The sequence below is a fragment of the Fistularia commersonii genome, chromosome 15, assembly GCF_037954325.1.
Source record: "Fistularia commersonii isolate RoL2024-O1a breed Wild chromosome 15, RoL_Fcom_v1.0, whole genome shotgun sequence".
Taxonomy (NCBI): Eukaryota; Metazoa; Chordata; class Actinopteri; order Syngnathiformes; family Fistulariidae; genus Fistularia; species Fistularia commersonii.
In genome coordinates, this window is record NC_141298.1 from 5486022 (window position 1) to 5512152 (window position 26131).

A 26131-nucleotide genomic window follows, 5' to 3' on the forward strand; every position below is an offset into this window, starting at 1 on the left:
CGCATTAGGGTTAGAACCGCATTTTTAGAGAGTCGCTTTAATATTTTCAAGTGACCTTTTCTCTATATATTCAGTGATTTCATGAGCATATTTTAGGTAGTGGATAATTTACCATATAGTTCTCCTTGAGATTTTTTTTTGTCTTCCATCTGGCAAAATCAGACACTGATTCATTTTGTAATCAGTCATAACTATGAGTGGTTATTAGTACATAACCAAAAGACTATCAATATTTTCATGCTTAATGCACACAAGTAAATTCTGCTGAACAGCAATTTTTGTTCTTCATTTCAATGTTAAATAGCTTCCTGTTGCCTTCAGCTCACAATTACATTTCAGAATGAAATCCAATTTGGAATTTGAATAAGACCGTAAGTTTAGTTTTGCCCATACGCACAATTTAGTAATTTCCCCTAAAGCCTTTTGCAAAAATTCAATACGCTTGTAAAAACTAGATTCCATAAATAAAATGATTACTGAAGTTTGCGAATTGCAGAAATGAGAAATGCTTTTAATGGGAAGGTTACTGTGCTAAACTGGTCATCCTACACTTTGGTTAGGTTTGTTGCAACAGAATTAACACCAGACCCTCAAACTAATACTTACATTCCCTAAGTCCTTTTTTTTTATGACATCTATACTTACTTTCCTTGATCTTTGAGTTTTGGAGTTGTTTACAATCAATTATTATTTCCTTGTTGCGTGTGCCACATTTGCCCGCTGCACCTCTGCACTGTACTTCATTGTTTTTTTTTTGTATTAATATATCCTTGTATAAAGCAGTAGGATGATGTTTTATTCATCTCATTCACTTATAGTATTAGCTCGGAACCTTGAAGCAAGATGATACATAGCTGGTATTCACTCGTTGGAAAGACACAGCTGACTCCTGTGTACTACAAAGTGGTGTGCATCGGTGACATGACTCTCGGCAAGGTAAGGCTGGCAAAGCCCTTTGGATTTCAGCTTACTCACACAGCTAGTGCTTCATATCAGAGCCATATTTTGGAATAAATCCATCCCATCAGGTTTAGGGATTGCAGGCAAATAGCAGCCGAATACTTATAGTAGTCCATTGTAACCAATTTATTACATCAGTTCTCCTTTCAGGCAGCAGGATTTTTATCCCATATCTGAAATATGGGATATAAATATAAACAGGGACTGTAATTTACATCTGCAAGACGGGCAGTGGATATATATATATATAAAAAAACAAAAACCCTCAATTAAAATGGCATGAAGTACACGCCTTCCACCCAATGATAGTTGTTATTTGTTATTGAGTCTCACATTATTCAATGTATACATACATGTAATATATATACATATATATATATATCTTTTTATCTATAAAAGATATCTGAAGGGTTATATTTACTTATAGCTGTGTATGAATAAAACAGACAGAGGATTCTATGTAGATCATGGATGAAATACCTGGCATGCTGTTTTCAAGATGGACTTTAAATTGTCATGAAGTGACAAAAGATATAAATTTGCCACAACAGCCAAACAGCAAAAACTTGTGCAGACAACTGGTTGTGATCAGCCCTGAATCGGTCTGATCGTATCGCAGAGAAAGGAAAACGAGTATCCAAACGTTTCTGCCACGTAGTTTAAAACGATTTTATGGCTAGGTTTGAAATCTTACAAGGACAGGTATTTACACTTAATGCTGCACTGCAATAACTTTCTTTTGTCATCTCAGCTACTGCTGCCTTTCAAAATATGTTCTTTTAATGTGGTATTGTGGTGTGAGAAAGAAGGATTGCGGAGAGGAAGATGATTTCCAACTTTATTTCTCTATCACCAACAGAAAACTAATTAACTAACAAACTTCTGTAGACCAAAATGCCCAGGACCTAAACCATCCCCAAGCCCCCAGTCGCAGCAAGTGAGAAGTCATGCCCCTCAGTGTCTGCCATCGTATTATCTCTGCAGTTACAGCATCTATCTGCCCCTTGACATCTCTGCAGTGTTTTGCATTCAATCCACAAATTACCTTGGGCAAACAGTGGGGAAAATCGACAAGAAGGCAAAAAGATCAGAAAAACAAAGTGCAGTAAAAAAAAGGGTATGTAACCAGAACCCAACAGCTCCAGAACATGATGGGGGGGGGGGTTAATTTGGGATAGGGAGCAACTGGACGAGCCTCTTTGACAACAGCTTATATATATATATATATACACACACACACACACACACACACTATGTGGCCAAAAGTATTTGCTCACCCATCCAAATGATTGAAATCAGGTGTTCCAATCACTTCCATGGCCAAAGGTGTATAAAATCAAGCACCTAGGCATGCAGACTCTTTTTTCCAAACATTTATGAAGGAATGGGTCGCTCTCAGGAGCTCAGTGAATTCCAGTGTGGAACTGTGATAGGATACCACCTGTGCAACAAATCCAGACATGAAATTTCCTCACGCCTAAATATTCCACAGTCTACTGTCAGCTATGTTATAAGAACATGGAATTGCTTGGGAACGACAGCAACTCAGCCATGACGTGGTAGGCTACATAAACTGACTGAGCGTGGTTAGCGGATGCTGAGGCGCAAAGTGCAAAGAGGTCACAAAAATTTCTGCAGAGTCAATCACTACAGACCTCCAAAGTTCATATGGCCTTCAGACAAGCTCAAAAACAGTGCGCAGAGAGCTTCATAGAATGGGTTTCCATGGCTGAGCAGCTGCATCCAAGCCACACATCACCATGTACAATGCAAGTGTTGGATGCAGCGGTAAAGCACGCAGCCACTGGACTGTAGAGCATTGGAGACGTGTTCTCTGAAGTGACAAATCGCGCTTCTCCATCTGGCGACCTGAGCGATGAGTCAAGCCCTTGCAGTCGCCAGGTGAACGGTATTGGTCTGACTGCATTGTGCCAATTGTGAAGTTTGGTGGAGGAGAGATTATGGTGTGGGGTCATTTTTCAGGTGCTGGGCTTGGTCCCTTAGTTCCACTGAAAAGAACTCTGAAATCTTCAGCATACCAAGACAATTCCATGCTCCCTTCCTTTTCCAACATGACTGTGCACCACTGCACAAAGCAAGGTCCATAAAGACATGGATGACAGAGTCTGGTGTGGATAAATCTAACTGGCCCTAACAGAGTCCTGATCTCAACCAAACAGAACACCTTTGAAATGAATTAGAGCAGCGACTGAGAGCCAGGCCTCCTTGTCCAACATCAGTGTGTGACCTCACAAACGTGCTTCTGGAAGAATGGTAAAAGATGGCCATAAACACACCCCTGAACCTTATGGACAGCCTTTCCGGAAGAAGCTGTTGTAGCTGCAAAGGGTGGATCAATGTCATATTGAACCCTATGGATAAGGAATGGGATGTCACTGAAGTTCGGATGTGAGTCAAGGCAAATACTTTTGGCCATATAATGTGTGTATGTGTGTTTGTGTGTGTGAGCACATTTTTTTAATGGAAATAATTGATTTCTTTTTACTTTGCTGTGTAGGTTGCAGGAAGGCCAATTCCAATGTAATTTGTGGTTTTAAAAATACACCTGGTCTTTAAAGGTAAAGCTTCCTTTGAAAGAAACTGGTTAAATAGTTTTGTGATTTTTTTTTTTGTTGTTGTTTGTGTTACTATACTTCACCAAAGGTGGAGTGGGAACATATTTTGTGCTGAGAGGAGAGCTACTTCTGATGGCAATCGTGTCAGAGCGTAGAAAACAGCGATGCTCAGTGGGGTCAGAATCAGAATTAAAAATACTTTATCTGTCCCCCAATATCAGAAGAAGCAGTGGCAATCTTTTAACTATACAATCTATACAGACAGAGCACTTCTGGGGCCCTGCAAACGCATCAGGGGAAGACCATGATTAACTCTGAATTGTTACTGTATTGCATTAAATTCTTTCATTTTAGATTCTCAACATTATGAGACATTGTAAATGTCTAAAAGCTGCTGTGAGGATAATTATACTCTCAATATAATAATGTTAATTTGAAGTCGAACCAATAAATGTGCTGTTGAGCTAAAAAAAGGTGTTAACATGCAGTTTGCACCAGATAAAGCCCAAGTAATGACAGTGTTTGGCCCAGTTCCCCCACAGTGGTGAATGTGTGACTTAGAGGCTCAAATATAAATGGTTATAATTACCACTGAACAAGTGGGTACTTTTAACTGTACCCAATTTCAGCTGTCTAAATCAGACATCCCCCTGCTAAAATGAATGAGTTGTACTGATTGAACGTGAACTCATTGAGGAAATATGCTATTGGCTGTTGAATTCAGCCCAAATCAATGGTGATGCTCTGAAACCAGGACAACTGACAGCTACAGGGGACCTGACACTCTGTAGTTCGAAACTGCAGCACAGAGCACAGCGAACAAAATCAGTTGGACTTTTAAATCAGATAAAATGTTTTTTTTAAAATAACTTCTGTGGGGAAAAAAAAAAAAAAATTATATGAGGTTGATATGACTGAACATGAATGGAGCAATGATGTGCTACAATAACCTCCATGTTATAAAAATACAATGCATTCACAGATAATTATTGTAATGTGGACAAATTGGTGTGAGCAAATTTTGATTGTTTCTTCCATCACCTATTTTTTTTATAATTTAAAAAAGCGTAATGGGAAATTCAACACAATCTATTGATTTTTTTTTTTTTTTTTAAGGACAAAAAGTAGCTGGGAAAAAAGGAAAAAGGTTATTGATGTTAAGCAAGGGATTGTGCATGTGGACCACAGAAAATGGTTCTATTTGATTAAACAGTTTTTTTTTTTCTGTATTCTGAACAACATATTGTGCTATCAAAGAATCATTTGCTACCTTGTTGCTGTCTAAGATGAATGCCGCTTCTTGTTAGGAGACCAAAGTTTGATTTGAAGTCAGACTTTTTTGTAATTTTTTGGAACTGAAACTAACTTGAAAAATTATGCCAAGCACCAGCTGAGAAATAAGAAAGCAACTATTTATCTCTGCTGGAGGCTGAAAATACTTATGAAGTAAAAAAAATTGTTTATTTATTCAAATGTTTTGTTGAATTTGTTTTGTGGAGATTAATCCATTTTAAACTTGATGTTCCATCCATCCATCTTACCCCGTGTTTCCAGAGTCAGGTCGCAGGAGCAGTAGGCCTAGACCTCCCTCTCCCCCGCCACATGGTCCAGCAACTCTGGGGGGAGCCCAAGGCGTTCCCAGGCCAGCCTGGAGACGTAGTCTCTCCGGCGTGTCCTGGGTCCTCCCCGCATTCTCCTCCCAGATGGACATGCCTGGAATACTGGCATCAAGGAGGCATCTTGACCAAGTGCCTGAGCCACCTCATCTGACTCCTCTCTATGCGGAAGACCACCGGCTGTACTAAGAGCTCCTCCCGGATGGCTAAACTTCTCACCCTATCTCTATGGGAGAGTCCAGCCACCCTGTGGAGGAAACATTTTGCCCACTTGTATCCATGATCTCATTCTTTTGGTCAAGACCCAAAGCTCATGAGCGTAGGTGAGGTGGGGATGTAGATCTACCGGTAAATTGAGAGCTTTGCCTTTTGGCTCAGCTCCCTCCTCACCACGACAGACTGATACAGAGTCTGCTTTGCTGTAGATGGCGCACCGATCCACTCTATCCTTCCCTCACTCGTGAACAAGACCCCGAGATACTTGAACTCCTCCACTTGGACCAGGACCTCTTCCCCAACCTGAAGTGGGCATTCCACCCGTTTCTGGTTGAACACCATGGTCTCTGATTCGGAGGGGCTGATCTTCATCCTGGCCGCTTCACACTTGGCTGCAAACCGCTCCAGTGAGGGCTGGAGATCATGGCCTGAAGCAAACAGAGCCACATCATCTGCAAAAAGCAGAGACTCAATACTGCAGGCACCAAACCGGAATGCCTCGACGCCCTGGCTGCGCCTAGAAATTCTGTCCATAAAAGTTATGAACAGATCAAAAGTGACAAAAGGCAGCCCTGGCGGAGTCAAATTCTCACCAGAAACGGGTCTGATTTACAATCAGCAATGTTGACCAAACTCTGGCACCAATCATGCAGGGGCTGAACAGCCTGTATGACAGGGTTCAGTACTCCATACTCCCAGAGCACCCTCCCACAGGATCACCCGCAGGACACAGTCGAATGCCTTCTCCGGATCCACAAAATACATGTATACTGGTTGGGCAAACTCCCATGCCCCCTCAAGGATCCTGCTGAGGGTATAGAGCTGGTCCACCGCCAGGACGAAAACCATACTGACTCCGAGGTCCAATGACCTGTCAGACCCTCGTCACCAGCACCACTGAATAGACCTTACCAGGGAAGCTGAGACGTGTGATCCCCTTAGCCGGACAGAACACCCCTCCAATCCCCCGTTTTAAAAAGTGGTATCATCACCCTGGTCTGCACTCCAGTGGGACTGTTCCCAACATCCATGCCATGCAGCAGAGGTATGTCAGCCAGGACAGCCCTACAGCATTCAGAGCCTTGAGGACCCAGGGCAGACCTGATCAACCCCTAGAGCCCCACTACTGAAGAGCTTTTTGACTGCTTCAGCAACTTCAGCCCTGTGCATAGGTTTGTTCACTCCAGAGTCTCTACCGGCTCTGGTTCCTCATTGGAAGGCGTTTCAACAGGAGGTCTCAGAAGTATTCCTGACACCGATCTACAATGACTTAAGTTAAGGTCAGCAGTGCCCTGCTCCCACTGTACACAATGTTGACAGAGCACTGCTTCCTCCTCGTCAGCCATCGGATGGTGGACCAGAACCTCCACGATGCCCACTGAAAGGGTTCTCCTTGGTCTCCCCAAACTCTTCACACGCCCAAGTTTTTGCCTCGGAACCCACCAAAGTCGCATGCTGCTTGGCCTGCCAGTATCTGTCAGCTGTCTCCGGAGCTCCACGGCCAGAAAGGCCCGATAGGACTCCTCCTTCAGTTTGACAGCATCCCTCACCACTGGAGTCCAACAGCAGGTTTGAGGGCTGCCGCCCCAACAGGCACCAGCTGCCTTACGGCTGCAGCTCTCATCTGCCCCTCGACAATGGAAGCACAGAACATATGGCCCTTCACTCAGCTGCACTAGATGAGCATTTACGTGAATTACATGAGGACTTCATCTTTTCAACAAACTTGTCCTTGCTATATTGTGTCAGGGAAAAGATTAGTGGGCTGGTGAAAATTAAAGTATTTGGAATCAATATGAGGGCTCTGAGGGAGGGAATTGACCCTGCAAACACTAATGGGTCTATTCCTGCACAAGGTCTCAATTATAGTCATTCTGACAAGGTTAATGCAGGTTACAACAATGGTGACAGAATCAGTGAAAATCTGAGTACACTCAAAAATGAGATTGCTTTGACTGTTGCATAAGAGATGGAAAAAAAACGGCATTTGACAACCTAAGATATGTGTACGGATGAAGAAACTGCAAAGTGTCAAGATTCGACAAGAAACAGCAAAAAAAAAATACTATAACTATGGGATTGGTTAATGTAGATTATTTTCTTTTAAGCAACAGCAACTTGTTGAGATTCGTTACCTAATGCTTACCAAAGTGAGTGATTTATGAACTTAGTGGATAAAAACACAATTTTAGGAAAATCTAGCTCAAATTCAAGGTATTTTGGACAGGAACCCCATTATAGTCGGCCTGATTTAAAGTGGTGAAAACATTAATTGAGATGTTGGGTACTGATAAGATCCTGTCATTACAGCCGTGAGTCCAGGATTTGATATCTACATCTTCAGATAAGCTAAAACTAACATCATAATTTATTCCTGCTGAGTTTGTTTTGACACTCACATTCTTTGCTGTCAGATCAAACTCTAGAGACTATCCCAATCCTGTGTAATGTGGAATACTGGAATATGATTTGGACTTTGTTAATTCCCTCGGCTTGATTCACTTGGGTGCATGAACTCAGCATCCTCTGTTTCCTACAAGCATTGAAAACTTTTTTTTGCCTCTCTTGAAATGTATTCTTTGTGTAAACTACAGATTCTTTTTCTATAATCACTCACTTTAAGGGCTGCAGCATAAAAACAAAGAGCTGAGAGTAAGAGCTGAGAAATAGGGGTTTAAACATGAATAAACAATACAGCTTTCAAAGTCTAGATTTAAAGAAAAAAATACCAGCAGGATGAGATCTAGCAGTAAAAGTCAGGTATATTGCCAGGCTTACCTCCAACTCCATCACCTGGGTTGTGAGGGAGAAAGCAATACAACGCTACCATGCAGATTCTTCCCATGCAACTGCATGGCCATTGAGAATACTGATAACAATCCTTAAGTTTGGATCATAAAATGCCAATCTAATCTGTGCCACATGTGAGCATAGACTGGACAAAGAGGTTATGGTTCACATATTCGAACAACTGCAGAAAGCCGATAATTACCCTTACTGCTGTGAGCAGCAGATGTCTGGGAAAGGAATATTAGCAGGCGTTACTGTTTAAACAAATCTCCACCTGGCAAGTAGGGTATAGCAACATTGAATAATAAGATGCATTTAAACAAAATTTTACCCTGTTGTGTGAGAAGGAAGAAATACAGAGACGAAGGCAAGGTCTAACTTTATTCCTTTAACACCTATACAAAACTGAGAAGTGAAGTTCTGTGGACCCTAATCCGCCCAACCTAAACCAGCCCCCAGTCCCGGGGGGTCTGGGAGCAGTACCGAAAACTAGTGTCTCATGGGTGGCTTGCGGAGCCTGCCTTAACTACTGTGCCACCCCTCGGTCAAAACAACAGGATGCACCAAATGTTGGACCTCTGGGGGCACTGCTGGGGTCCTAGAAGAAAGGCAACCTTGACGGGGAACCTGGAAAGGAACCACAACTTCCCCTGTCACCCTGTGTGCCGGCTTCAGCCAATCCAGTGTGGCCTGTTCCCTACATCTGCCCATATCCAGCACAAAACTTTTAACAACTGTCTCAAGAATCCGGAATGGCCAATCGTACGAGGGTTGAAGAGGTGAGTGGTTAGCATCGAGTTACGCCGCGGACCTCAAATCAGTAATTTTGGACATGGCGAAAGTCAGTGGCTTATGATCAACATAAGCTTTGAAGGAGCGGCCTTCCAGCAGGAACTGGAAGTGATGTGTCTCCCTGTCAAAAACACTACACTTGTGCTCGCTATCCCACAATTTGCGGCTAAAGAACACAAGAGGCTGCCATGCATTCCCCACACATTGTTCAACCACAGCCCCAATGACATTGACAGATGCATCAGTTTTTAACGCTATGGACGCCGAATGGCCAGAAGGGCTGCGTTAGACTAAGGCATGCTTAGTCCTGTCAAAAGCTTGGACCCGTTCAAGAGTATGGTCGACCATGAACCTCTGAAAGATTTGAGTGGCTCCCTTCAAACGAAAAGGCTTGCACGGGAACCCAAAAAGCCCAAATGGGGTAATCACCGTGGTCTTGGGCATGTCCTCCGTGTACACGGGAGGTGATAACCGTGCACCATATCCACCTTGGAGAAGATGGTGGAGACCGACAGCTGTACAGAGAAGTCCTGAATGCGGGGTATAGGGTAATGGTCATTTGGGGTGATGTTGTTCAAACAGGGAAAGTCACTGCAAGGACACCACGACCCATTGGCCTTGGGCAGCATGTGGAGCAGGGAGGCCTAACAATCCTCAGACACTCCATGGTGGCGAACTCTTCTTTAGCCGTGGCCAGCTTACCCATGTCAAGGTGTTGCACCCGCGCAAAAACTGACAAGCCAACTGTGGGGATGAGGTGCTCCACAACATGTTTAGAAGATGCTGTGGAAAATGTGGGTGACATTAGTGATGGAAATCCGCCAGCAAACATTGGTTAACATTCGCCGATGCTCAAAAGTTAGTGTGCCTTTGTGGCTCAACTCCCTGTTTCACATGGATACAGTGGGTGGCGAAAGACACAGCATCAATCAGTCTGGGGTTTGTGAAATCCACAAGGAGACCGTTAGCGCACAGAAAGTCCACGCTGATGATGGGTACAGTGATGGGGGGGATCACGAAATTCCACTCAGAATGGCAGCAATAGAAACAAACAGGCACAAACCTAGAGTCAAAAGTTGCGATTGTGAACCAGTTAGCCATACTCAGTACCCATATTCAAGCCGCTGCCACTGGCTTGAATGTATGATGCATCGGGAGGAGCAGGCTTTTCTGCAAGCAAGAGTATATCAGATACTGTATTCCATGCCTTGAGTCCATGATGAACAGCAGCTGGGTGTGTCCACTGGTGTCCACAGCTGCCACTTGAGTGCCAGATCTCGATCTCCTTGGCACCTTGAAGGAGCATGCACGGTGGGACACATTGCACACCTTGCCACCAAACTGCTGGTGGAAAAAGCTGAGGGTGATCCTAGTCACCTGGTAGCTGGCAGTGTGAGACCGCCAAACCCTGGCAGTCACCTGGAGTTAACCAAGGCCCGCATCACGGCAGAAAGACTGTGCCTCTGGAGCAGAAGCTGTTTGAGGGAGGCGTATTTACCATGTTGCAGTGGGTTGCGCAAAAGCTGCAAAACTCGCCTTATGGCCTGTTGGTCCAGCGGAGTGACTACAAGGAAATACCTAGCGTCGTCTGAGGCAGTTCTATGCAAGTGGAAAAGAGCCAGGAGGCCAGGTCACTCTGCCAAAACTGCTGCAGCGTCAAGGCCGCAGCGAGAATGGTCGGTTGTGGAAGTTGGAGTGATGTGGCTGAAGTGTGGTTGAACGCTCAGTCTGAGTCAGACATGCCAAGAACGGGGTCACCAAGGTGGTGTGAGACGGAAAGACTGCGGAGATGAAGGCGGAGATGAAGGCGAGTTCTGACTTTATTCCTTGAACAACAATACAAAGCTGATAGTGAACTTCTGTGGCCCACAATGCCCCCGACTTAGACCACACCCCCAGCCCCTAATCCCATGGGCCAAGAGGCCGTGCCCCTTAGTGTCTGCCACTACCACCCTATACATTTGTTCAGAGTCCCTGAACCCCAGAGCCCCTACAAAGTTGAGATGAAATCTACACAAGAGAAAGTGACCAAGCTAAAACTGAACATTATGTGTACAAAATTCACCTGTGATAGTGAGCTTCGTTTTGCATTTACAAGTCAACTCAGATAAGTAATCAGTTGCAGATCTGGATTTTTTGAGGGTCTCACATCAAAGCACAATATTGATATATGGATGCTAAATAAGGTTCAACAAAAGGGGATATGATACAGACCTTAAACTGTAGAGCACATGTCCATCTGGAAAGACTCGCAGCATGATGTTATCGGTGGTGGTGTCATGGATAAAGGACCTTTTAGAGTGGACAAAGAAGACATCGGGCACCCAGATCTTCTTCACAAGACGACCATCAAAGGTCATGCTCTTGTTAGTGCTGCTGGTGAAAGACAGGCGCTCATCCTTCCAGTAGTGCCTCAGGTACAGGGTCATGGTAAAGTCCTGTTGGAAGAGTGTACCATAAATGCAAGTTTTAAGACGGTGGGAGGAAGACGGAAAACTGAGCCAAAAGGGCAAGCATGCAAAATAAGGTCCCTGTTGTGTCCCTGGACATTAACCTGGAACACTCTTACTACCGTAATTTCTGGACTATTGAGCGCACCTCGATATAAGCTGCACCGGCTAGCCAATCGCTATCTTGGGCTTCCTTCTGCGCACTAAAACCGTTAAAGTCGTCTTCTTCAGTGTCGGAGTTGAACAGACTCAGAATTTCCCGGTCATTTCATCGGTCTGATGTGACAAGGATAAATGTTTTAGTGGAGTGAAGCTCGTTAGCCCCCCACCCCTAAAAGTCCATATATTAGCCACATCGTTGTTTATGTGAAAAAGTCGCGGCTTATCATCCGGAAATTATGGTACATTGGAAAAGTGCCAATTCCCGAAACCATAAGGTCAGCAAATCAAATATGCAATGCAAACATCTTTTCACGTATTTGGTACAGGGTGTGAGAAAGAAATTCTATTTGAACTCTTTACAGATTTCCCTTTTGGGTATTATATAATTTTGTACTTTAACCTGTACAAATCTTACAACCAAATTTAAGCACTTTTAAATTGTGGCAGTTCTACCATACTTACCTTGTAATGCTTTCACTGCAAAGCCACTGACAGTCTTCTAATTAAGGGAGATACACAATAAAATCCAACCTGTGTTATAAAGCGGGACCTGAGGCTAAAACACAAGACTGAACTGCCAAAAAAATACCCAACAAGTAAGCACAATGGAAAACAGTACTCTTTATCACATAAGACAAATAGCACACATTAAAGCTTACAAAATGGATGGTAAGGTTTTTGGGACAATTCTCAAAAGACAATGAAAAACCAAACAAAAGAAGCTAAAAAAGAATAAAAAAAATCTTGTACAAAGTACAAAGCCTGAGGCAGGTTTAAATGCTAAACTTTGAGTCCCACAGTGAAACAAAAACAACATGAAAATCTTCTTGAAGATGCTGCAGCACTCGTTTATTGAGGTGATGGGTGTGTAAATATTGAGGTGATGGGTGTGCAAACAGCAACATAAGCAAGATGCTCTTTGTACACAAGAAGACCTGAACAGAACTTTAATAATGGCGCATAAAACTTTCTATAATTGCCTGGTAATTCTGCAATTTAATTCGATTAAACTGGAATGGGACAGCAAAGAGGCAAAAACAGTATCCCTGAAAGTAAACGTCCTCTGGCATGGATTTGGGCCAAGTAAACAAATCTAGCCCAAGGGTTTTGATCTGCCTGTAATTGTATTTTAAATGGTTTCAATGGGCCATATTTACCCCATCATTCACTGTCAAATCTGGGCCACATCTTAAGTATTTAAGGACAATCGCAATCAGGGATGTCTCTAATGAGGTGAAATTGTTTAATTGCAACGATCTAAACCCATCAAATATTTATCTGTAGCAGCTGCTCTTGTAAAAATGAGTCATGAATATATAAACTGGTTCATAAATATTGGTTAAAGAGACGGATTTTACAAAACCAGAAAGTTAGTGGTCACAATAAACCAATATTTGTCATATACCATTGCATACTTCTTTTGTTTCCACCTGAGATGTCTAATTCTTGCATTTTGCCCTGGTGTGTGATCTGCAAATTTATTGCTCTGTATCTTCTCTTTTCTGTATCAACATCTGCCTTATAAGTTTGCCTGTGTCTTAAGTATCTCCCTGCTGTGAGAATTTCTCTCCTTTCATATATGTTAAATCAATCTTCACGGGAGCTGCTTCTTTTTATTGGGTGTTTTACATTACTGTGTAAGATCTAAAGAAATCGAACCAGTCGATATCAGCGCCAAAAGCAAAGGTAGCTCTATTGCATTCACCCTCAAAACTGAGTTCACCTCAGGGTGCAAAAGAAATTTAATCGGCATCATGCAAAAGAAGATTCAACACTTTACTTTGGATAAAGTTAGACCAAGGTGACCACCACAATACAGGGAGACACTGGCAATGCCTACTTGTCAAGGAAATTGAAAAAAAACAAAAAAAACAAAACAACATTTAAAGACAATCTTAAATTCAAAACAATGCGGGAGCAAGTATTGAACTAAACATACAGTTTGATGTTTGACGTCCGTCCTACATGATGCTGGTTTACCTTCACTAAACTACAGAGCATGTATCCCACAAAATGTATTTAGATGTAAATATAAATTTTAGATGTTTTTAGATGGTTTCCATTTGTAGCTTTGCTCAGTTGGTAATGTTGATTCAAATACTGTTGTGTTTTATTTGTTGTATTGTAAAATCATTTGGATGCCATTGCCTGTTAACATTCAGGTTGGTCAGGAGACATGAGTCTTTAGAGTTGGGTCCACATTTGGTAAAATGCCGACATTTTGCTTTGAAACAAGCATAGCATTAATGATGCAACGGTGTTATAATTAACGCAAATCTATTTAAAATGATGAAACCAAATCGCAGATGTTCCTTTCAGTTAACTGATGTTCAGAAGCTTGAATAACAGAGCATATCCAATTCATACAGAAATAATTTCTTTCAACGGCATCCTACTCATATTTTGACAACTCAACATGAACAATTTGTATGATCAACACTACACATTAAGACAAGTGCTAGTTTTGGTAACATAATTTCGTTTCTAGTCGTTATTCCTTGTAATGTATCACTTCATGTTAAAGACAGTTTTGACTTATTCAGCATGTACTCCAGTAGGCCGATGAAACAATCGTACCCACTAGATGCCTTTGTGCTTTTGGCTTAGTATCTACTTTTTTCTGGTCGATTTCAGTAAAACAATATTTAAGTTACTTTCTCCCGCTTCTGTTCTCTAAATTCATTTTGGGGAAATTGAGATGCTTGACATGATGGGAGATTGAAATGGATTTCTGTTTCACAGGAGGAGAGAGGGGGCAATGAAGCTGAAGTCAAGAGAAATGGGACATGAAGCATAGGGAATTAAAAAAGGCCATATTGTCTTTTGGGGTTAATCTGAAGTTTTCGCGGTTAGAGTCAGCAGGTTTGAAGGCGTGGCTAGGTTTTGAGGTTGACCGGTGATTCTTAAACTCAGTGTCTTGAGTCACAGACCGTGAAAGGAGGGATTGGCATTTGCTTTAATTTAATGTGTCCAGGGGTTGCCATCTGCAGAGCCCGTGTGAGACATTTTGTGAAAAATACTATGTGTTTTGTTTATTCTTGAGAGGAATTGGATGGTACACTTAAAGCTTTATTGGAAATGGAATGCAAGATGCATCAATGAAGCATGAATTGATACATTTTAACAACTAAGTATCGAGAATATATCCAGAGTAGTCCTGCGTTATGGGTATGGTAGTATTGTTGCTTTTTTTGCTTCATTGTTCAATATTTATTTAATCAGTGCAAAATAAATGAAGTGCAAATATCTTGCAGCATCATGCTCGTAATCATCTTCTCACCCACGACAGTTCAAATAACCGTTTCCTGTTGTTTGCTGCACCGATGACTGGTCAGGCATACAAGTGCGTTGACAAAACCCCCCAAAAGTACCGCTGTGCAGGCAGCTGTGCTCTACATGTGTGGTGAGGGTGGGGATTGTGACATTGACAGTGTGAGAAAAATGAAAGTACTGGATATGGTAGAGTGGACAGAAACAGCAGTCAGAAACAGTCATTCATGAGTACAACGTTCTTAATGATATAGGAGGTTTAGAAAATGTGTTCATAGAATTATGCAGTTTTATGCCCGTGTCATCTGAAGGTTATCTTCGGCTGTCTGTGTCCAACATCGTTGATTGATATCCTTCCTTATGTTTATTCTTCCTCTATTTGCCTGTGATCATGCTTTATTCTGGCAGCACTGTATCTGATGGAGGCTTCATGGGCTTCTTTATGGCTTAGTTAAGAATTCAGTCAATCATAAGTGTTTCCATACATGCTTTTGTTTGCTCAATGTTTTAAATAATGGACTTGTATCTTTTGAAGTTTTCATCTAACTCATGCCAAATTAATAGAAATCATCTTGAGTCATACACAGGAAAATAGTATGCTTACCATATCAACTTCTGAGATGCTGTCCAAGCTCTCCACTTGAACATCCACTCCTACAGGGATGGCAGGACCTATTGGAAAAAAGAGCGACATTTCAAAAACCAGCACAACACGAACTTGGAAAATTTACTATTCGAATACAGTTGGGACTTTCCATTTGATTAATAAAGCTAGCAAGGATTATATTTGCATCCCTCAAAGTAAAATATATGTATAATCCTTATTGCAGACAAAAAGACACTTCCGATGGTTTCTTTACTTGATGCTCATATTGTAATTAAATCAGGACATAGATATAGATAATATTTACATTATATTGTAAGTATAGACTAGGTTTTTTTTCTGTCACTATCAAGAAAAGAATACTAGAATCAAGATTCTCCTCTTACTTCGACTCACATAAATAAATTCACATCTTTGTGAACTAATATTGATATTTTTCCCACTCCCTTTCTCGGATTTAACTTATGCAGCATCCAGGAACTACAAACGAGGGGTCACGACACACTATGCCAAACAACTGGCGATAGGACAAAAGTCTTCATACAAGCTATTTAATAGAACAATCACAGAACATCCTGTGCAAGCATTTCTTATCCAAACCAGCCTTTTCAGATAAATATGATTCTGAATAGAGGGTGTGGCTGAGACTCTCTCCACATGGGATATTTTAACACTTGGTGTCAAGTTGTGTCTGAATCACTGAGGTTCATTTCAAAGGTCACGTAAAGCAAGAACTCCATCAAGTGGAAGCACTAGTTTTCATTTAATGTTCTCTCACACTATAACTGTATACTTTATCTCTTTACTATCTCATGCCATGGCCTATGACCACTGTTTACAGATAACAGCATTACACGTGACCCTCTCACATATCACCATCCCTGCACTGTACAAAGAAAAGCAAAGTGAAAGGGACAGTTTATAAGCGACTTGAACCACTTTGCATCACTTGTCTATACAGTCAGTAATCCAAAGAGATTAGCAGAGACGCTAAATGCTAGATTAGAGTCACCAAAGCCATTCAGATGGGGGTTAGCGGTGGGATATCTGTGTTTCGGATTACTCCTCACTTAGTGAAACAATGGCATCAAGTCTGTCACTGGTCTTCTCACAGTGCAGATAAATGCTCCTCATGATACCATCGTACATTAGTATTCTTCTATGAGGAAATACAACCCAGCCATGTCCAAAAGGCCTCAAGCGGTTGTCAGGCGCTTCGGGGCCAGGTTTTACATGACAAGGTCTCCATTTAAGAAAGAGTGATTTACTATTCTTCCCAGCGAAAATGAGCAACGGCGGTTTACACACAAACAGCATGCAATATGCACATAATGAGAGTAGATCGAACACAGATGGTGGGTAAAGCTCACAGATGACAACACATATTGAAGAATAATACAAATACCATAAGTGCCTATGCGAAGCTTTTAAAATGAATGGAACAAATTCAAACAAGAAATACAAAATCACTCTTTTCAAAATACAAGTTTTCTAAATAGATGTAGTCCATAGATTTGACACTAAGACCCTTGACCATGATTTATATTCGGTGTATAGCGTACATTTATCAGGCATTTGTGAAAACTGCATATATTTTTCTCCATTCTTGGCATCTTGTAGTCTTAACTGGTTCAAAGGGCAAATCCTTTAGGTAAGTTTAGGTATGTGCATAGTCTATATATTGGTGTTTTTTTTGAGTTTTCCAAATCATCACCTTTGTATATTCATTCCTGTACACTTAGAATGTGTTTGTTGACCGTTTTGGTTTCTCATGTACTGTTGAGATTAGGAAAGCCTTGCCAAGGACAAGGATTATACAAAAACAGTACATGCAATCCAACAGTGTTGTATGACTAGTTGAGTTAGTTAGCAATTTTAAGGTCAGTGTTCATACATTTCAGTGTATTATCCTTTATCGACAATAAAAAATACTTAAGCTTTACAAGATAGGGGGTTTCCTTTCCCATGTAGGTCAGAGATCCCTCTTAATACTGTATTTCTGATTGCTCATTTTGTCTGGAATTTTGAAAAAAATTGGAAAGGGTTTCATTTTCCTCCAAGCCATTGGAGTAAAATTTAAATGTGCTACTCAAGCAGATGTGGGTTGTTACGGGGCTTCTGTGGGCACTGTCAAAGTTTGAATATTTTTTTTTGTGTATTTATAGAGGTAAGCATGCTTGCAGATAATTGCATAATAATGATCTTGGAACACACCATCTACAGCTGCAGTTAAAAATAGAATGAAATGGGGGAATGACACAAGAACAGTTTGTCAATGTAAGCATGAAGCGTAAACATGAAGCCGAGAATGTTTGCAAACACTGCTATATTACTGGTTGTGTGGGCCCGAGGCACTGCCCACTGAGTGTAAGCATCAGGGATTTGGGATTAATTTTTGAATGCTTAAGAGGTGTTTAAACCTCAATTAACCACCTCCTTCAAGAAAAGCTCAGTGTGTAGGTTGTGTGTTGGAGACTGTTCAGTTGAAACAGTGTGAATACGGGTTTAGCAGGAATGTTAGCGTAGAGCTACACTGAATCTGACAGCATTCCACATTTCCCATTACTTCTCATGAAGGACAGGTGATCTTACCACAAAGCCTATTCCAAAACAGTGCATGCAGCGTGCGCTCAATAAGCTTGTGAATAATTAATAGGGCACTTTATATATTACATATTTTATTTAAATCTTTTTTACCAAGACATGTTGGAAGAAATTGCCATAGACAAGCCTTCACAGATGACAAGGAGCTGTGGTAGGAGATGACTTTTACCTGTTAACACTTAACATTGTATTTATTACTTGGATTTCAAAGTTGCTGGATAGCAATTATTATACCCAGTTTTAGTCAGAGAATAGAATATCTGGAATGCGCTGAAATGCGACTTTTCCCAAACGCAGCTTTTCAGAGAAACATGAATTTGAATATTCTGAAAAGTCTCAAACATACTTATTGATACCTTTCAGTCAAACTGTTGTCACAGTAAAGTATATTCAACAAATCATACAAACCAGTTCCCCTTCTTACTGAAATATAGTTAAATAACAATAAACCTCTAATTGGCCCTTGAATGCAAAATTCCATGTCTTCCCCATCTTTATAATGTTTGGAAGCAACAAATAAAAACTAAAAGTGCCAATTACTAAAATTCTTTGCCAAGAATAATGTGCCACATGCCAGTTAAAAATGGGATTTAAGAAATTGTTATTTTTATTGTCAAAATAAAAAGCAAAAATCGCAGCGGTAAAAAAAGCATGAAGAGCAACAGACAACATTTATACTCAGATATAGTTGGTGCCCACAGTGTGAAAAATATGTGTCAATCAATGAGCCAGTGGTGGAGGGTGTGAATAGGTGCGGTCTTTAGATACAATTTAGCTCCACTGAGTTGCCATGGCCGGGACAGATAACAGCTGCTGGTATATGTTAAGATTGTCTTTATTTGTATGCTAATGAAAGAAGCAACATGATAAAAATACCGCACATCAACACAAGCTACTTAAGCACAGGAAACAGGATGAGTCATACTGCTGGCAGCAGCTGACAAATAAACTTGGTGTGTTCTCCGAGCTATGCAGATCCGAGTCGGATTACATGCTGCTCCGTTTTCAAAGCTGATTTTGGGCATCTGGGATTCTTGCCGAAAACGTTGTCACCTGCGACGGCATCGTGCCTGGCTGCGATAATGTCAAATTTAACTTTTTAAGACTTAACAAATGTGTCACTTCAAATAAAGTTGCAGTCCATGCCAATGTTACACCCCACACAGTACACATTGAAGGCTAAACTGCCTGGGGCAGATAGATGCCTTCTTCCCAAACAGTTTAGTGATAACTTATGTTAGCGCTTTGTAATTACATTTGGTTCAGAGTACTTTGCAGATGGGGATTTCATACAAGATGTATCAAAATGACGACAACATGAAATGATCAAGTTGATCCTTTTTATAATGGACACATGAATTTAAATGGTTCCCTAATATCAGAGGATGAGTTTTCATCAGTACAGTTAAAACACAGGTTCTGCACACAAAAGCTTGTCTAACCATTGCAAACATGCCATGGCTGCTGTTCAGCTAAATGTCTGCGCCCATTCAACTTTCAAATTTCTGTTTCTTATGCCATGCCTGTCTGTATCTCTAGGTTTGAAGTGTGTGCGAACTCGCCCCCACCTGCCATCATCTCACAGAGCAATGGCCAAACCTGTGAACAACAATATCCTCATTACAATTCGTTTTGTAGTTTGATATTCAATTTAGTCTACCACTCTAATTTCTGTCCCACATCTGCATTTTTTAAGTCGCATTTCCATGAAAACGACGTTAGAGAAGGGGCTTTGACAAGCACAGAGACAGAGGCAGCTGATAGACATCTCAACTCAGCTGTTCTACTTAAAAACCTTACCTTCTGTCACCCATGTTTTTGTACCTCAACAACAACAATAGAAAATTCCATCTGATGTCAAGTATGAAGTGTAACTATGAGTTCAGCTTGTTAAAAGAGGCCTCGTACTTTTTGTGTAGTCCATACCAGAGAGAAAAGACAACTTTGATCTAACTGAACAAAGTTGAAATGCAGAGGTGGTAATTGTGGTAAATGCTCTCAACTTATAAAGCCCTTTGACACCTTGCGGTATCAAAACACTTTACACAACATTGCATTCACACTCGCACACCGACGGCGGCGGAGCTGCCATACAAGGCACTTAACTGCTCAGTCAGGAGAAACTTGTGGTTCAGTTTCCAGCCCAAGCACACTTGCAGACAGGAGTAGCCAGGAATTGAACTGCCTCTCGAGGGAGCCGCAGTCTTCCTTAGTAGCCGCCATCAAAAATGTTGCTGACAAATGCTGCTATCATTCAAATTTTTAAAGGTGTTTTTATTTACAACCCAGTTTGTTCTCACTACTTTGGCACCAGTATCAGACATCTTTTGGGTGTAAACGCCAACTCCTCAATGGCTGACCAGCAGGGCATTCAAATGGCTAGAAGTGGGCTAAAGGCTTCTGCATGATAAAATTAAATCTGAGCTTGGCAGAATTCTATATTTGCCAGACTACCCCAGTTGTCTCTTCTCACTTATACAGCACTTTGATGCAAAGTGTTCTCTCTCTATATATATATATATTTAAGATTTTTTTTATCATTAGAAATTATGAGATGGGACAGGTATGCCTTTGGGAATTCCAAACCAGGGTTAAGATGTACAATGCCATAAAGTGCCACCTTTCTAGGTCTTCATTTTATCGGATTTAATCTTAAACAAGAGGAATGTTCACATTCGGTATCAATTTTCATTCATAAATTGTACTTTTTAAGACCTTACAACAATTTATAGCATTGACTTTGACACTTTATGGTTTTATTTGTATTTCTTATTCTCCCTCCTTCCTACTATTATTTATTATTGTTATGTTTTTACTTGAAACTCTGGCCCAACAATTTCCTTCGGGATAGATAAAGTTGTTCTTATTCTTATAAATATGTACATTTTTTTACGCAAATTCACTTATGCTGAACGCACTTCTACGGCTAGTTTTGGAAATCTTCCTATTTATATTCCCAACCTCAGTTGGGACGTTGTGGGATAACAGCTGTCTGATGGCGTAACAGATTGGTGCCAGTGCTAATCTAAACTGTAAGCAGGAGGAAGAGCTGCCAGCTTAATCTGCTCATCACTGCGGAAGTAGTGGACTGCAAGGCCGACTGGAGAAGCTATGCTAACTCTATAGTCTTTTCAGCATTACTAAGGCTAGTGGCTAAGGCTAAATTGCAGTCATCTCATGTCACGCCAATAAATCCAAAAGTTATATGGGCCTTCTACCCATTACAGAACACTTGTTACAGCTTTAAGTTGGAAATAGTAAAAATAGATAGAAATAATTCAAATATGAAAAAAATGAATAAAGTTTTACTCCTCTCATGTAAGCGTGATTATTAATCCATATACTGCATTAACATACAGTAGATATATACTCTGTGCTCTTCTTCAATATTCCAGATGTGTCATCAACTGTGTTCATGCTAGTGAGACCTGGGATTTTTTCTAATTTATTTATTGTTACGCTTAAGATTTGCCATATGTTTAAGCTTTGCCCTATCCACTTAGAATGTAGGGGGGAAACCAATCAGATACTCTTAATTCCAGGTCATACATTAAGTTTCTGGCTGCCAATTTCAGTTTGCAAATTCATGAGAAATACTGCTCATGTGTCTGATGAGCTTTATTCAGTGGAGGCATTTCTTTACATCCATGCACTTGGTTGTAGAAGCACATAAAATCAATGGGTGTGGTGACAAACAACATTTTTCATTTTAAACTTGTTTTCAGTTTTTCTTCACTTTTTTTTTGGTCATTAGTTATAGGCAGAAAATTCTGGTTGACAGGATGCTTAAACATGATACACATGCAGAAGGTGATAAGAGATACCCGCCCACTTTGCTTCATTAAGTTTCTGCAACCAATGTTGTACTTAACATTAAGTCAAGACATGAACCTGTTCTACCTGCCTCCTACCATTCAAAAAACATTATTAATGCCAGGCCACACACTGTTGGTTGAGAGGTAGGGTGTTTGAAAAATCAGTCAATAAACTCTTAGCCTGTTGAGATGGTTTAAAGCTTGAAGTCACAATGATTTAACATTCTGAGAGACTGGGGACGGTATAATGTTCTAAAAGGCAGTTGAACAGCGGCTCACCTGGCTTGATAAACCTGATAAATTATTCACATATCCTATAGAAGAGAAGTGGCTCTCCACATTTCGGCCATCTCACTATTTCACAATTGTCTCTTTGGGTTTTTGAGTATTTTAGAATCCCAGCACTTGGGCTGCTAAATGCCTCATATTTTCACATCTCACTGTCAAGCAGGATTATTAGAGCTTTCGTTCATGACTAGAGTGTAGTTTACAGTTTACAAACTCATTTTAATCTAAAAATCTTAAAATAACATTAAGTTTAGCCGCACAGACTGATGGATAACCTTTGATATTGTAGCTGTAACATCTTTATTTGAACCAGTAATGTCAAATTATGAAAGGAAGAGGAACATTTCGGGTATTTTATGCCTTTACGTAGGATATATAAATGTAATAGGGTGCATGAAAACAACACACCCTCTTGACTTTGTGACCTCTGGTAAATCCACAACACCGCTAAGCCATCACATTTTCTGAAAAGCACACCGTGGCTTTGGTATACAGTAACCAGATCAAAATATGACATCGCTCTGAATGCATACATCAAATGATGTTGCTGCAGGGCTTTCTCTCCCTTTCCCTACTGCACGGATTAACGAGCTTAATGTGTCTCTTACCGTGGATTAAGAGCAATAATACACCCCACATGTTAGCCACACTCCCCTTCGCTCCCCCTCCCCTCCATCCACTGACCAACGACCAGCATCTGACTTTGAGACAGATCTCTCTAAACATGTGGACAATCATTATCATGAGTGGTCCTGTCGAAGGGATGGCACACGGAATGATGATATATTGCATGTATAGACACAGAGAGAGCATTCACTGCCCACATAGTAATGGAATTTTCCATTGTTATTCATGGTCTCCATAAAAATATACAATTTGGTTGATTCCCCTATTTTCAGGGTTATAATTTTCCCTAAGTCAACATTTTGGGTTCAGAAAAAAAGCTTAAATAGAATGCTTACATTTCCATATAGAGAACTTCAATTTCACATTGTTATGAGAGAGTAAGGAGGATTTTTCCTGTTGACTTTTTCTCGAATGCAAAGTTGTCTCCGCACTGAATCACTGGAGGATAGTAAGGAAACATTTCAAGCTGCAAGGGTCTTTTATAGACATATCCAATGAAACAATTTGATATTTGTAATATTCAGATTCTCCTACTGTAAGCTGCTTAAAACCACCAAACCAGTGAAGAGTCGGTCTATAACCACCTTCTTTCATCAACTTCGCAGTGAGATACATTTCAAAATCTATTAGCCGTGTTCCCTTGAGATTAGCTCCAGACTTCAATGCTGCAAAGAAGATAACCTTTTCAGGCTTTTAGTATGCAAAGATCCATGGGAGGAATTCATTTAGTACGCTGAAGACTTACATAATAATGCCTGACCTGGGGGAAACATAGCATTTACTTAACAGCAGGGTTTATTTTTGTTTGCTGTATTGTGCTCATTGAGCCATCACACCCTGTAATTCAGAGGCACTGCTTGAATTTAAACACCTTTGAAACACCCTTACAATTACAAAGCAAAATGTTAATTGAAAATAAAATTGATTTAGAATCATCTGAGTTTAGACTTACTTGGTAGCAATAAAGAAGACAATTCATTATTTGAAAATGTTAACTCCATTTAATTATTTAAGGGTGATGACACTCTTAGTTTCCTTAGGATGAGGAAAATTTTCTTAGCATTCAACTTTTAGATACTTTAAAGCTTTTCAAAATCACCACTATGAAACAATTAGGTACACCATTACCAAGACTCATTCAAATCAGCAATGAACTTAGAAGGGTGTCTTAAAAATGACTTGAAAAGATTTTTCACTGCAATGTTTCAATGCTGTCAGATCCATCCATGACTATGATACTGTTTCCCATAAACATGCAAAAATTGTAAAGCATTGTCTACACAAGCTTCAGACAAATTAAATAGTAATTTATGCCAGAAATTTTGGCAGGAAAACAGGAAGTCAACACTGGCACACGATGCAAGCTTATAACTACACTCACCAACATCAAGCCTATAATTTGGATAACAAGTTGCTGCTGCTCAGACTGTTATTGGCATGGCTCTTTGAAGCAGGGGAGGGGGATGCAGGGGCATTTTTAATTTTCAGTTTTTGAATGTTATTCAACTAAACGATGGAGTACAACTTAAAATATCATTCGCTAAGAGAAAATGAATGAAAGGGTTTAACCACAGCTGTATGGGCAGCCCTTTGTGCGGAAAGATGAGGGAGGATGAGACTCTTTATCCTGGAATCCTCTGCTGGGACTTTGTGCTATTTTTAGTCCCATTTCCAGCATGACCTGCTCTACAAGCACTGCCTTTCTCTGAATCGTTTTAATAGGGTAGATTTTACCTCTGTCAGTGATGGTTTCATCCTCTAACAGGGCCCAGAAGAACTTTAATCCAAAGCAAAAATGTAGATATAGCTTTGTGTAATATCAACATGTGTGTCATTATGCAACATTACAAACATAAAACACCACTCTCTTTTCCCCACCTCTACACATCATGGGGTATGAACCCCATCCATCCTTTTTCCCCCGGTTATCCAGTGTCAGGTCGCAGGGGCAACAGCCAAGGCAGTCAGGCCCAGACCTCCCTCTCCTCTGCCACATGGTCCAGCTCCTCTGGGGGACCCCAAGGTGTTCCCCGGACATCCTGGACACAGTCTCTCCAGCGTGTCCTTGGTCTTTCCTGTGGTCTCCTCCCAGATGGACATGCCTGGAATACCTCCCCCAGGAGGCATCAAGGAGGGATCCTGACCAGACGCCCCAGCCACCTCATCTGACACCTCTCTATGCGCAGGAGGAGTGGCTCTACTCCGAGCTCCGCCCGGATGACCTAACTTCTCACCCCATCACTTAGGGAGAGTCCAGCCACCATGCGGTGGAAACTCATTTCGGCTGCTTGTATCAGCGATCTCGTTCTTTCGGTCCCTACCCACAGCTTGTGGTCATAGGCGAGGTGCTAACATAACTCGACCAGGAAATTGAGAGCTTCGCCTTATGGCTCAGCTCCCTTTTCGCAACAGGCTGGTACAGAGTCTGCATTGCTGCAGACGCCGCATGGATCCGCCTTTCGATCTCCCGCTCCATCCATCCTTCACTCATGAACAAGACCCCAAGATACTTGAACTCCTCCACTTGGGGCAGGAACTCTTTCCTGACCCAGTGTGGGCATTCCACTCTGTGATCGTTGAGTACCATGGCACACTCAGCTTTGAAGCCAGCAGAACGACATCATCTACAAAAAGCAGAGACTCGATCCTGCGGCCACCAAACCGGATCCCCTCAATGCCAATGTTGTGTCTAGAAATTCTGCCCAAGTTATGAATAGAATCGGTGACAAAGCACAACCCTGGCGGAGACCAACTCTCACCGGAAATGGGTCTGACTTACAATCAGCAATACAGATCAAGCTCCGACATGATCATACAGGGACCAAACAGCCCGGATGACGGGGTTCGGTTCCCCATACTCCTGGAGCACTCCCCACTGTACACAGTGCCCTCCTGAGCTGCCAGATGGTGGATCAGAATCTCCTCGACGCCCTAAGTCATTCTCCATCTCCCGAACTCCTCCCACGCCCGAGTTTTTGCCTCGGCAACCACCAAACTTGCATGCTGCTTGGCCTGCCGGTACCCGTACACTGCCACTGGAGTCCCACAGGCCAGAAAGGCCCGATAGGACTCTTTCTTCAGTTGGATGGCATCCCTCACTGCTTGAGTCCACCAGCAGGGTCTAGGGTATCCTCCCCGACAGGCATCGACTGCCTCACGGCCGCAGTTCCAGTCTACCACCTCAACAATGGATGCACGGAACATGTCTGTCGTCCACCTCCCTCAGGACGTTATTGTAGTTCTGCCAGAGGTGGGAGTTGAAACTCCCTCTGAAGGGGGATTCTACCAGACATTCCCAGCAGACCTTCATGTTATGTTTGGGTCTGCCAGGTCTGACCGGTATCCTCCCCCACCATCGGAG

At 41.5% G+C, this 26131-nt stretch overlaps 1 protein-coding gene across 1 annotated transcript in view; it reads right to left on the reverse strand.

Annotated features, from left to right (window-relative positions):
- Nucleotides 1–26131, reverse strand: part of gabrr2a (gamma-aminobutyric acid type A receptor subunit rho2a) — a 72840-nt gene that overhangs the window by 30985 nt on the left and 15724 nt on the right. The window contains exons 3-4 of the mRNA XM_086160830.1: nt 15437–15504; nt 11165–11388 (exon numbers count right to left, since the gene is read on the reverse strand). Of these exons, the coding sequence (XP_086016956.1) occupies nt 11165–11388; nt 15437–15504 (292 nt within the window). The remainder of the gene's footprint in view (nt 1–11164; nt 11389–15436; nt 15505–26131) is intronic.